At 48.3% G+C, this 12,387-nt stretch overlaps 1 protein-coding gene across 1 annotated transcript; it reads right to left on the bottom strand.

Annotated features, from left to right (window-relative positions):
- Positions 1-1,865: 1,865 nt before the first annotated feature.
- LOC119312242 (histone H1-like) lies at positions 1,866-3,004 on the bottom strand. Its single transcript, XM_037587968.1, has 2 exons — positions 2,734-3,004; positions 1,866-2,636 (listed from the first exon to the last, which is right to left on the bottom strand). Exons 1-2 carry the CDS (start codon positions 2,908-2,910, stop codon positions 2,118-2,120), a joined length of 696 nt encoding a protein of 231 aa, XP_037443865.1. The 5' UTR covers positions 2,911-3,004; the 3' UTR covers positions 1,866-2,117.
- Positions 3,005-12,387: the final 9,383 nt, after the last annotated feature.

Genomic DNA, 12,387 nt, shown 5'->3' with positions numbered 1-12,387 from the left:
CGGAGAGGAAGGAAAGAGGAAGGAGGAGGGAAGGAAGGGGGAGGCCGAATCCCCCCCCCCTTTCCCTTTCCCTTTCCCTTCCCCTCTTTCCTTTTCCTCCTGGTTCGGCCCATATGGGGGGCGCCATCTCCTGGTGGCTGGTGCGTTTCCCCTCCTGGCCCAAAAGGGCCATATCTTTTGCCGGGGGTGCCCGGAACCCCTTTCGGTGACCCGATATGTACTCGGTACCCTCCGGAACACTTCCGGTGTCCGAATACCATCGTCCTATATATCAATATTTACCTCTCGACCATTTCGAGACTCCTTGTCATGTCTGTGATCTCATCCGGGACTCCAAACAACATTTGGTCACCAAATCACATAACTTATATAATACAATATCATCATCAAACGCTAAGTGTGCGGAACCTACGGGTTCGAGAACTATGTAGACATGACCGAGACACATCTCCGGTCAATAACGAATAGTGGAACCTAGATGCTTATATTGGCTCCCACATATTCTACAAAGATCTTTATAAGTCGAACTGTTATGACAAACATATGTTATTCCCTTTGTCATCGGTATGTTACATGCCCGAGATTCGATCTTCGGTATCTTCATACCTAGTTCAATCTCATTACCGGCAAGTCTCTTACTCGTTCCATAATACATCATCCTGCAACTAACTCATTAGTCACTTTACTTGCAAGGCTTCTTATGATGTGTATTACGGAGAGGGCCCAGAGATACCTCTCCGATACTCGGAGTGACAAATCATAATCTCGATCTATGCCAACACAACAAACACATTCGGAGATACCTATAGAGCATCTTTATACCTATAGAAATTTTACAAGGAGAGTATCCCTAAGCAGCCTTATCGGACTTGTTGGTTTGTGCCTGAATGATTCACCGTCACTGCTTTCGCCGTCACAGTTTACTCCACCGCCGCCGCGAACAGAGAGGGATGGGGGGTACAGAGCCCAAGCCCAGCCCCTTGTCCATCCGAGCCGTCCAATTCCACTTGTGAGCCATTCATGGATCTGCACCATCAGTTAATTGAATCGTTGTCTTCAATAATTCGACACTGGCTTGAACCTTCAATGTCTCCTTGGTTTGGGTCCTAGACATGTTAGGCATGCCACACTTTCTTAGGCTAGTGCTTGTTTCTCTGCCTCACTCATGGCGTGCCATGATTTTTTAGCACCCAACCCCACATGTCATAAACAGGTTTTGTTGTCAAGCCCTCCCAGAAGTGTGGCTAACAATTTACTCGCCGCAAATGCTGTGGCATGCCACACATGGCGTAGGTACGCTTCAATCAAACAGGCCCACGTTCAGCCACTCCTGTAGAGCGTACATCCACACGCTTGCTGCCCACTGGCGTGGGTTTCGGAAGCGCGGAAAGGGAAACACTGCAGGCGGGACGGGTAGCAAGGCGAAAATTGAAAGCGAAAGCGCGCGCCCCCACCCGAAACGTCTCTGCCACTGCCCGCCCCACCGAAACGGAGAGGCTCCTGCGAATCTTGCCCCGCAGCCACCATACATCTCGCTGAAAGCAGGCATATCCACGCGTCGACGGCCGACGGACACCGCCGGCATCGCCATGGACGGGCTAGTTAGCTTACTGTGCTCTCTCTCTCTCTCTCTCTGTTCACGATTCCATTCCTCTCCCTGCATAACTAACGTTTCTTACTTTCTTGATGAAAGTAGGCATCCATTCATCTCCCTGCATAAGTAAGATTTCCTGAAAATCTAGCATGTAAATTGAGGTGGCCATTAACGCAGAATCATCCTTAGCAAAATAAATCTAGGAGATTGGCATTGACAATACTACAAAAGATACGAACTCAATTTCAGATCTCGAAATGAAACACGGTAATTTTGACAAATAGCTCATGGATATTGCTGCGATAATAAAAAGACTCAATTACACTGGTTACTACTACTAGTACAACTGATTCCCATGGATACCACTATTCCTCGACAAGGGTACACCCCCGGCACAGATAGATCAGATTTACAGCCCACCGCCGCCCAAGACACAGTCAAGAAGCTCTTGACCGACAACACCGAACAGAGAATTAGGCTACTCAATACTACCGCCAGGGCATCTAGGTCCGTCAAGCGGCCTCTACTTCTTGGCCTTCTTGGCCGCGGGCTTCTTGGCCGGAGCGGCCTTCTTCACCGGCGTCGCCCTCTTGGTGGGCGGCTTCCGGGCAACAGGCTTCTTCGGGGTCGCAGCAGCAGGCGCCTTCTTGGCGGCAGCCTTGGCCTTGGGCTTGGCAGCCGCCTTCGGCTTCGCCGCCGCCTTGGCCTTGGCTGGGGCCTTGGCCTTGGGCTTCGCGGCGGCCTTCTTGGCCGGGGACTTGGCGGCCGTCTTCTTGGCTGGCGCCTTGGACTTGGGCTTGGCGGCGGGCTTCTTCTTGGTCGCCGTCTTGGGCTTGACGGCGGCGGGGGCCTTGGCGAGCTTGTAGGAGCCCTTGACCTTGGTCAGCTTGCCGGCGGCGACGAGCTTCTTCATCTGGGTCAGCAGGATCTTGCGGAAGTTGGCCGGGAGGTGCGCCTTGTGCTTATCCTCGATGAACTTGCCGATCGCGATGGTGCTCGACCCGCTCCTCTCCTTCAGGGCGGCGATCGCCTCCGACACCATCTGAGCACGCACGAACGGACAAAACCAAAGTCAGATCAGGGGAAACACGGGAGAACAGACGGAACGAGGAACGACGGCGAAGGACTCGGGGGCTTACCTCGGCGTACGACGGGTGGGCCGGGGTGACGCGGGGCTTCTTCGGGCCAGTGGACTTCTTGGCCTTGGCCGCCTTGGGCGCCTTGGCCGGCTTCGCCGCCGGTGTGTCAACGGCGGCGTCGGCGGCTACCTCCACCTGAGGCACCGGGATGTCGGCAGCAGCCACTTCAGTCGACATTTTCGCGAGGAAGCGAGGGGAGAGGTGAGCTCTGGTGTGTTTTTCGCCGGAGGTGAGGGAGATGCTTGTGAGCTGGGTGAGTAGGTCGGGGCGGAGGGAGCGCTGGTTAAATAGTGGGAGACGTCGGGAAGACGGGCGAGCCGGAGAGGGCCGAAAGCCGCGCGCTGATTGGTCAAGGGGGCGTTGCCGCGGATCGCTCCCCCTAGCGCCCCGCATCAAACGCGCGACGTCCGATCTGTCCCCATCCGACGGTCATCCACGCGCCGCATCCGATGCCGCGGATTGCCGCCCCCCTGGTTGGCCTCGCTGGCTCAGGAACCGGCCTCCAGACTTCCAGAGTGTGCTTCTCCTCTCGATTTCCGATCGAATATCTCCGGTTCCTCTGCACCGATTCGAGTGTAATTTTCCGCATTGTGTAGGTACGGATAATGTCTTTGTAACAAGATCGAGCTTGTGTGATTTGGTTATGTGTTCTGGGAGAAATGCGCCGGTGATCAGGGACTGGTCAGGATGGTGCCTTGGTGTGAGTTTGGTGGAGATTTCCGGCCGCCGGCACGGGGTGCACCGGCGAACGATGGGATTTTCCGGCGTGGTGTTGTAGCAGGATAACGTAGCAACACGTACATACCGGGAACGTCACGCAAGTTGCACAACTTTTGTGGCAACCTTTGCTGGTGGTGTGTGAGTTCAACCCAGCTTTGGCTCCTGCACCGGCGATGTGGCCGGCCGGCTCGCCGGAGAACCACCGTACTCCTGCAGGCGTGGACACGAGGAAGGCTTCCCAGCTACTGCATTTGCGATGTCGCACTTGAGTCCGGAATAATTTGCACTGGAGTGATCAGTGTTTGTTCTTGTGGTTGGGGAAAGTCTACCGGGTGATCATACAAGCTGGCTTTTGTGCTACTCGTGACTGTGAGATCAAATTAGTTCATAATTTTACATAACTTCTCGATGTGCGGCCCAATTTGTATGTAGTATTTGCTGGAACGACGAACTGGATTGGAAATTTTGAAAGTTCTGTGTGCTGTTTGGATCAAGAATTCTGTCCAGGAAGAGATCAGAGTGGGTTTGGTGTATAGTGCTCTCGGCCATACACGATGATGGATCGATCGAGCTGATCACAGCAACATCACAGCATATATGAATCCATCAAGTTTCCAAGGTGCAATTGAAGTCTGCCGAGAAGATGAGGGGATGCAAATTATTTACTAATTTATTTTGTACCACACTGATTGGTACTATCAGATAATATAGTTGCATGGTCTCGGCTCATGGTGATCCTTGCTGGGTGACCCGCATAACACACGCAAACTCAAGAACTTGGTTCATGGAGGTCGATCTTAAACATTCAACCTTGATGAATCCTAAGCTGCAGCTCACACCCGAGACAAGATCGAACATGAGCGTGCACAAACAAGAGGATGGGTCATGTGTTCTTGGCAGGGCTGCAGATACAGGTGTGCCATCGACTCAGGCCATGGATTGTTTCATGGATTGGTTTCACTCCATTGATTCATGGAATTGGAGTTAACATGAACATCCAGCGGTATAATTTAACCATGAAAGTGTAATTCTTCCACTTGCTGCACCGGCTATAACGTGACCCGAAAGTTGACTACCCCACCCAATTTGACATCACTTTCCACCTTGTATGTATTACACCGTCCCATCTCTTTTTATAGCACCTAAAAAGATGCATTTGTCACGGAGCAAACAGCTTGCCATCCGTATCAGCGCATCATATGATTACAGCACGTCCACCGGTTGCAAATGTTAGCTTGATGATGACGCGTGCGTGCATGTACAACGAGTGGCCGTTAACTTGTCTGTCACCGAGGAGTATTTAACCAAAAACTACCACAATTCACGGAAACGTGACGAAAAACTACCACTTTACGATTTTGTCCCGAAAACTATAACTTTTTTCCTAATCCGTGGCAAAAAACTACCAAGTCGCGAAATCGCTCGCTTGGCCCGTGCTAAGCACAAATCTGACCGCTTGGGCCCACGAACCAGGTGCCGCCCTGGCCATCCTTCGCGCCGGAGCCGCACCCGCACGCGCGCGCCCGCTCCCACCTCGCCGTCGTCGTGCCCACCAAGCTACTGGGGCCGGCCACTGCCGCGTGGCCGCCAGCGCCGCGCTGCTGCCCCCGCCGTTCCTGGACCGTGCTGTCATCGCGGACCCCGAGGGCTTGCCGCCAGGACGCTCGACGAAATGCGCCAGCTGGCGGCCGACGGACCTCCTCCTCTGCCACCGGCGCCGGTGCCACCGCCCAAGCTGGTCATCCGGTCGTTCACGCTGACCCGCGGCTGCATCGACAAGCTGAAGCAGCGCGTGGCCGCCGACGACCCGTGGCGACTCCAGCGCTGACCCGCGGCGAGCGGCTCCAGCGCTGACCCGCGGCTGCCGCGGCGAGCGACTCCATCGGTGAAGGGCAGCGGCGGCAGGTGCGAGGAGCCCGGGCGGCCGGAGGCGGGGGCGCGGTCGCGGGCGTAGCAGGTGTGTGCGGGCAGGTGTTGGCGAGCGAGCGTGGTACGGGGACGGCGACCACGGTGCGCATGGCGAGGGGCGGTCACGAGCGCCGCGGGCGCGCGCGTGCGGGTGCGGCTCGGAGCACGAGCTCCGGCGCGCGGCCATGGAGTAGAGGGGAAGCAGCGGGCGCTGACGACGGTGACGGGGAGCTGCACGAGGTGGTCGTGGACGCGGCGAAGTGCGGGCGAGAGGGTCACCGGAGTGCACGCGTGGTGTTCGAGGAAATGCCAGAGAGAGGAGGAGGAGGAGGAAGAAGAAGATTGATGCTGACAGGTGGGTCCATCCTGTCAGAAATGCGTTTAGAAGAGGCGAATCGAGCACTTTCCCGACATGGTAGTTTTTAGTCACAGATTAGCGAGAAAGTGGTAGTTTTCGGGACAAAATCGTAAAGTGGTAGTTTTTCGTCACGGTTCCGTGAATTGTGGTCGTTTTTGGTTAAATACTCGTCACCGAGAGGGACGAGACTTGCGCCGGTGAAAGTGTACGCTTTGTGTTGTGCCGTCCAGCATAACTCTGTGTGTTCGGTTTATTTGGTGTACGTGGTTCGGTAAACACGGTTTCTCGGTTTTACACGGTATTGATATTTCGGTAAATACAGTTCGGCTTCGGTATATATCAAAATTTAAATATTTCAGTATAGTTTCGGTACATGCCAAAATAACCAAAGTTAACGTGAATATGAAAACAACGCAACAACTATTTAGTTCTGGTTACATATTTCCGTGACTAAATATTGTGTACATGTTCAAACTTGAGAGTAAATAGCATCAACAATTCAGCATTCAGCCATCAGGAGCAGGGCCATCACAGATTCACATATACGAGACAACCAAGAAAGGTTGTATATGCCCAAACTTAGTACACAGCGTGAACATTCATCCACCAGGGCCATCATCCCACCACGCATGAAACAAAACAAGCCTAATGCAACTTAGCATTTCATAATTAGTACACAAGCATATCTAACAAATTTACACATTAGTCACTAGTTCGGTACAGAACATGTGCATAACCGTAGTTTTTCAGGTTGTGTAGTGTTGCCCTGGGGCAACTATTTACCAAAATATTCACCAACATTGCTTCAGGCTTCAACGACTACCATGTCAGCCGCCTAATTACCAAAAGTAGTTTCAACCTTCAACGATTCCCATCAGCCTAATTACCCAAAATAAAATAGCTTTGTTGCTTCAAGGACGCATCAGTCAACGATAAAGAGATCCTCGTTCAGGCTTGGAGATCTAAAACTCTTGCATGAAAAACAATATAATGGTCAGTACTTTGTACTCAGTAATAGCAAGTTGTGCTTCATGGCTTATGTGTCTATAAATAGTACCTTCTTCTAGTTTAGACAACTCCTCCAGATTGGCCTCAATGTTGATACACTTATGACGCAGACAATCTTGTGTACAAATCAAGGCTTGGAGTGTCATCGGAGTCAAAGAGCTTCGAAAGGCATCAAGAATACACCCACTAGTGCTAAAAGCATATTCGGAAGCAACGGTTGAAATAGGAATTGCTAACATGTCGTGAGCCATGCTTGAAAGAATAGGAAAGCATAATCAGTTGCATTTCCACCAATTGAGAACCTTGAATCCAGGACTATTTTCTTCTACATCTTCAGCTAAGTACTTGTCTATTTTAGTTCTACGACTACCATCACCAGTAGTTAGTTTCATGATATTGTTGTATAAAGCCCGCATAAGCATGAAATCTGATCGTGGTGTTGAACTCTCACTAGCACAATCACTAGATGCTGGTTGTGGTGTTGATTCGTTCACGCCATACAATATTTTGTATTCACCGAAAAGTGACACAAATGTCGTGTGTACAGAACTCCATATCCTTAGTGTGACACAAATACAGTTACAAAATAGTTGCATGAAGCGCGGTGTAGATCATTGGGAAGCCTGGTGTAGTATAGTCATATTGTTGCTCTTGAGGTTGCATGCTTCTTCACTTTCTTTCCGGTTTCGGTACAAGGATTAGTTGTCGCGTTGGGCTATAGAAAAGATCAAGAACTAGACTAGAAGTGCTCTTACTGGACTGGGCATAAACTATATTCGGTTTATTTGGTAAAAACCATTTAAAAAACGACTTCCAAATGTTTTTTAAATCCTATACCATACCAAAAATCAAAAACCATATAAACCAAAATATAGGCTTAGTTCGGGTCTTCTCGGTTCCGTTTGGTTTCTAAATGCACATAATGAGTCGAGCAACTCTGTTATGTTTTGTGTGGGGACTACACAAGATAGGATCATAGGAAGGTCGCTGCTGATGGAGCGGCTGGAAGCAGAAGTCTTCGGGGCCGCGTCGTCCTACACCATTGCATATGTATCTTGAGTATCACACCAATCTCCGGGCCCGGTAGTTAGGGCCGTGTCAGACGGGGAGACGGCGTGACCCAAACGTCCGTTAATAGGTGTGCCAGCGGTGATTAGAACACGTTTCTGATAGCCTGAGCCTGTTAGTTGATACGTCTCCGTCATATCTACTTTTCCTAACGCTTTTCCTCTTGTTTTGGACTCTAATTTGCATGATTTGAATAAAACCAACCTGAACTGGTGATGTTTTCAGTAGAACTACCATGGTGTTATTTTTGTGTAGAAATAAAAGTTCTTAAATTGGAACGAAACTTTGCCCCTGGGTGAGCACAACCCACGAGGGCGTGCGGCCCCTCCAGGCGCGCCCAGGTGGGTTGTGCCCACCTGGTGGCCCCGCAGACCCTAGCTCCGACGCAATAAAATCCTATTTTCGGAGAAAAAACCAGGGATGAAGAATGATCTCATTTCGCGATGTGGAGCCGCCGTCACCTCCCGTTCTTCGTCAGGAGGCCAGATATGGAGTCCGTTTGGGGCTCTGGAGAGGGGAATCTTCAGTCTTCGTCATCACCAACCCTCCTCCATCACCAATTCCATGATGTTGTCCACCAGGAGTGAGTAATTCCTTTGTAGGCTCACTGATCGGTGAGGAGTTGGATGAGATTCATCATGTAATCGAGTTAGTTTTGTTAGGGCTTGTGTAAGGGCATCTTCTACCTTAAGGTTTGGTGATGATGATGACACTCGTGTGGACTAATCGTGCATCCTAGTTTTCTCAGGTACACATTGTGCGACGCAAGATGGTTAGGCCTTCCCTCTATGCGGAAAAGATCGAAGACGGAGTTTCCGACGTTTTATTCCTTGGTTCGTAGGATATCCGTACTTTTAAGAGGGAATCCGCATCGGATGGTATTGGGTAAATCATTTCACGTACACATTCTCTGCACCCACTAGACACCCTCCGTTCGAGTAGAGAGGGGTTCCCCAAAGTTCTTTGTTCTGCAGTTCTGCCCATGGCGGTAGTACCGCTCCATTGAGCGGTTGTACCGGTGGTCGGTACTTTCGGTCTTACCACCGCCCCAAGTACCGCTCAGGGGTGACTCCCTTCTGTACCAGGTATGGTGGTAGACCGGTAGTGGATCGGAAGTTCCGGTTTATCTTGACAAACTGGTACTACCGGTGTTCAGGGCGGTAGTACCACCTTGTACTCCACTACTCAGGAACTGCTGGCCCAGCGGTAGCTCCGGCCCAACCACCACTTTAACTACCGGCGTGGGGTGATTTCCTTCTATGGTGAGGCGGTAGTCGGGCGGTGGTGGGATGCTAGTTCCGGTATGTTTTGATATACCGGTACTACCGGTTCTCTCACCGGAAGTACCGCCCTGGTGCCCTAGCAGGGGTTTCCCGCATTCACCGGTTGTACCGGTGACACTTGCGGAAGTACCGCTCCTATGTATTTCTGCGCATAACGGTTGGATCTGAGGGGACCCTATTTAAGGAGGTGCTTCTCCTTCCTCCCACCCATCTCTTGCCCCTCTCTCTCCCATTAATGCCCACAAAGCTTTCTTGACCGATCTCTCTCTCTAGCCACTCAAACTTGTTGATTTGCTAGGGATTGAAGGAGGAGACCTAGATCTACACTCTCACCAAAGGAAACTTGATTCCCCCATACTTTCTTGTGTGGATTTTGTTACTCTTAGGTGCTTGGGCACCCTTGTTGGAAGAGGTCACTTCAGAGCCACATTCCATTGTGGTGAAGCTCCAGGGTTTCGTTGGGAGCCTCCAATTAAGTTGTGGAGAGAGCCCCAACCTTGTTTGTAAAGGTTCGGTTGCCGCCTTCAAGGGCTCCAATAGTGGAATCACGACATCTCGCATTGTGTGAGGGCGTGAGGAGAATACGGTGGCCCTAGTGGATTCTTGGGGAGCATTGTGCCCCTACACCACTCCAACGGAGACGTACTTCTCTTCAAAGGGAAGGAACTTCGGTAACACATCCTCGTCTCCATCGGTTCCACTCTTGGTTATCTCTTACCTTTACTTGTGCAAGTTTTATTGTGTTATATCCTTCACTTGCTTGTGTGCTTATTGTTGTTGCATCATATAGGTTGCTCACCTAGTTGCATATCTAGACAACCTACTTTGATGCAAAGTTTAATTTGGTAAAGAAAAGCTAAAAATTGTTAGTTGCCTATTCACCCCCCTCTAGTCAACTATATCGATCCTTTCAGCTTGATCCCTAGTATCCACTATGTTCTGAGATTGATGTTGTTATGACTTTGCTAATGCTTGACACTTTGGGCCCGGGTGCCATGAATTCATATCTGAACTATTTATGTTATCGCCATTATATCTATGTTCTAGATACAATCTTGCAAGTCAAAGTCGCCTATTATGTGTTATGATCCGTAAACCCTGTACTGACAATATGCGGGATACTTTCCGGTGATGACCATAATTTGTGGAGTTCATGTATACACTATGTGCTAATGCTTTGTTCTGGTACTCTATTAAAAGGAGGTCTTAATATCCCTTAGTTTTCTTATGGACCCCACTGCCACGGGAGGGCAGGACAAAAGATGTCATACAAGTTCTTTTCATAATCATGTATGACTATTTATGGAATGCATGCCTACATTATATTTATGAACTGGAGCTAGTGTCGTATCCACCTAGGTCGTAACTGTCACATGATGCATATCATCCAACAAATTGCCGATCCAATGCCTACAATTTTCCTACATATTGATCTTGCTAAGTTACTACTATTACTGTTACTATTGTCACTGCTACAAAACTATTACTATCACCATTACCATTACTGTTGCTGCTACCACTACTATCAAAGCTATCATATTATTGTGCTACTGATCACTTTGCTACAGATAATTAATCTTCATGTGTGATTGAATTGATAACTCAGTTGCTAATACTTGCAAATATTCTTTGGCTCCCCTTGTGTCGAATTTATAAGTTTGGGTTTAATACTCCACCCTCAAAAACTGTTGCAATCCCATATACTTGTGGGTTATCAAGACCTTTTTCTGGCGCCGTTGCCGGGGAGCATAGCTATATTTGTTGAGTCACTTAGGATTATTATCAAATTATTACTATGAAGAATCTGAAGGACTCTAAGACTAAGATTTTTCCCTCTAAGACGAGGGGAGGTAAGGAACCGCCATCTAGCTCCGCACTTGATTCGCCTTCTGTTATAAGTAGACTTGTAACACAACCACATGCTATTAATCATGATATGTCACAAGTTATTGATGATGCTACTTCTGCTATGAATGATATTTACGATGATGCTAGTACCTTGCTTGATGATAATGTGCCACTAGGTGAATTTTTTGATGAACAACTTGCCAGAACTAAAGCTTTTGAGAATGTTGAAACTCAGAAGAGCTTGGAACTGAAAATCTTGAAACACCTGTTGGAACTAGCCCTCCTAGATATGAATTGCCAAAGGTACCGGAAGGTTATGTTATGGATGAGGAGGCAACTAGGATATTCTTGCTTGTAAGGATAGAAATGATCTAGAAAAATTATTATGCAAGTAAAGAAAAGACTTTGAATGCTAAAATGAAATGTGATCCTCAGTTTGCTACTTCACCTATCTTTGTTGACGATAAGGATTGTGAATTCTCTATCGACCCAGAGTTGATTACTTTGGTTGAATCTGATCCTTTCCATGGTTATGAAACTGAAACTGTTGTGGCACATCTTACTAAGTTGAATGACATAGCCACCCTTTTTGCTCATGATGAGAAAATTCGCTATTATTATATTCTCAAATTACTTCTGTTCTCATTAAAGGGTGATGCTAAAGCTTGGTACAATACTCTTGCTCCTGGTTGTGTGCATAGTCCCTAGGACATGATTTATTTCTTCTTTGAAGAATATTTCCCTGCTCATAAGAAACAAGCTGCCTTACAGGAAATATTTAACTTTGTGCAAACTAAAGAAGAGAGTCTCCCGCAAGCTTGGGGGAGGCTTCTCCAATTGCTTAATGCTTTGTTGGATCATCCTCTTAAGAAAAATGAAATACTTGATATCTTCTATAATGGACTAACCGATGCTTCTAGGGATTTCCTAGATAGTTGTGCTGGTTGTGTTTTCAAGGAATGGAGTATTGGGCAAGCTGAAGAATTATTGAATAACATATTGAAAAATTATGATGATTGGACTCTTCCTGAACCACCGCCTAAACCCACTCCAAAGAAGAGGGGTATCTTATATCTCAGTCCTAAAGATATGCAAGAGGCAAAGAAATCTATGAGAGAAAAAGGTATTAAAGTTGACGATGTCAAAAATTTACCTCCTATTGAAGAAATACATGGGCTTGATACACCACCACCTTAGGTGGTAGAGGTAAATTCTCTAATGAAATTCAATGATAATCCTCACAATATGCACCCTAGCCAATGCCTTTATGAGTTTGAAAATTACATTAGAAAGCAAGATCACTTCAATGCAAAATGTTATGAAACAATTGAAATACAATTCTGATATGATTGCTCGCCTGAGTGACTTGTTATTTAGAATCTCAAATGATGTTAGAGGTGTGGGGAAGTATGCTTCTATGGTTCAAACTCAGTTAGAACAAGTTGCTAAATCTGAAAGAGA

Source organism: Triticum dicoccoides, chromosome 5B (genome assembly GCF_002162155.2).
Source record: "Triticum dicoccoides isolate Atlit2015 ecotype Zavitan chromosome 5B, WEW_v2.0, whole genome shotgun sequence".
NCBI lineage: Eukaryota > Viridiplantae > Streptophyta > Magnoliopsida > Poales > Poaceae > Triticum > Triticum dicoccoides.
This window is presented reverse-complemented; position numbering and strand designations above follow the sequence as displayed.

What these genes read in the sequence shown, in the direction of transcription:
- LOC119312242 (XM_037587968.1), bottom strand. Translation starts at nt 2,910, where the DNA reads ATGTCGACTGAAGTGGCTGCTGCCGACATCCCGGTGCCTCAGGTGGAG. An exon ending in CCCACCCGTCGTACGCCGAG is followed by an intron (nt 2,637 to 2,733) that starts GTAAGCCCCCGA and finishes GTGCGTGCTCAG; the next exon opens with ATGGTGTCGGAGGCGATCGC.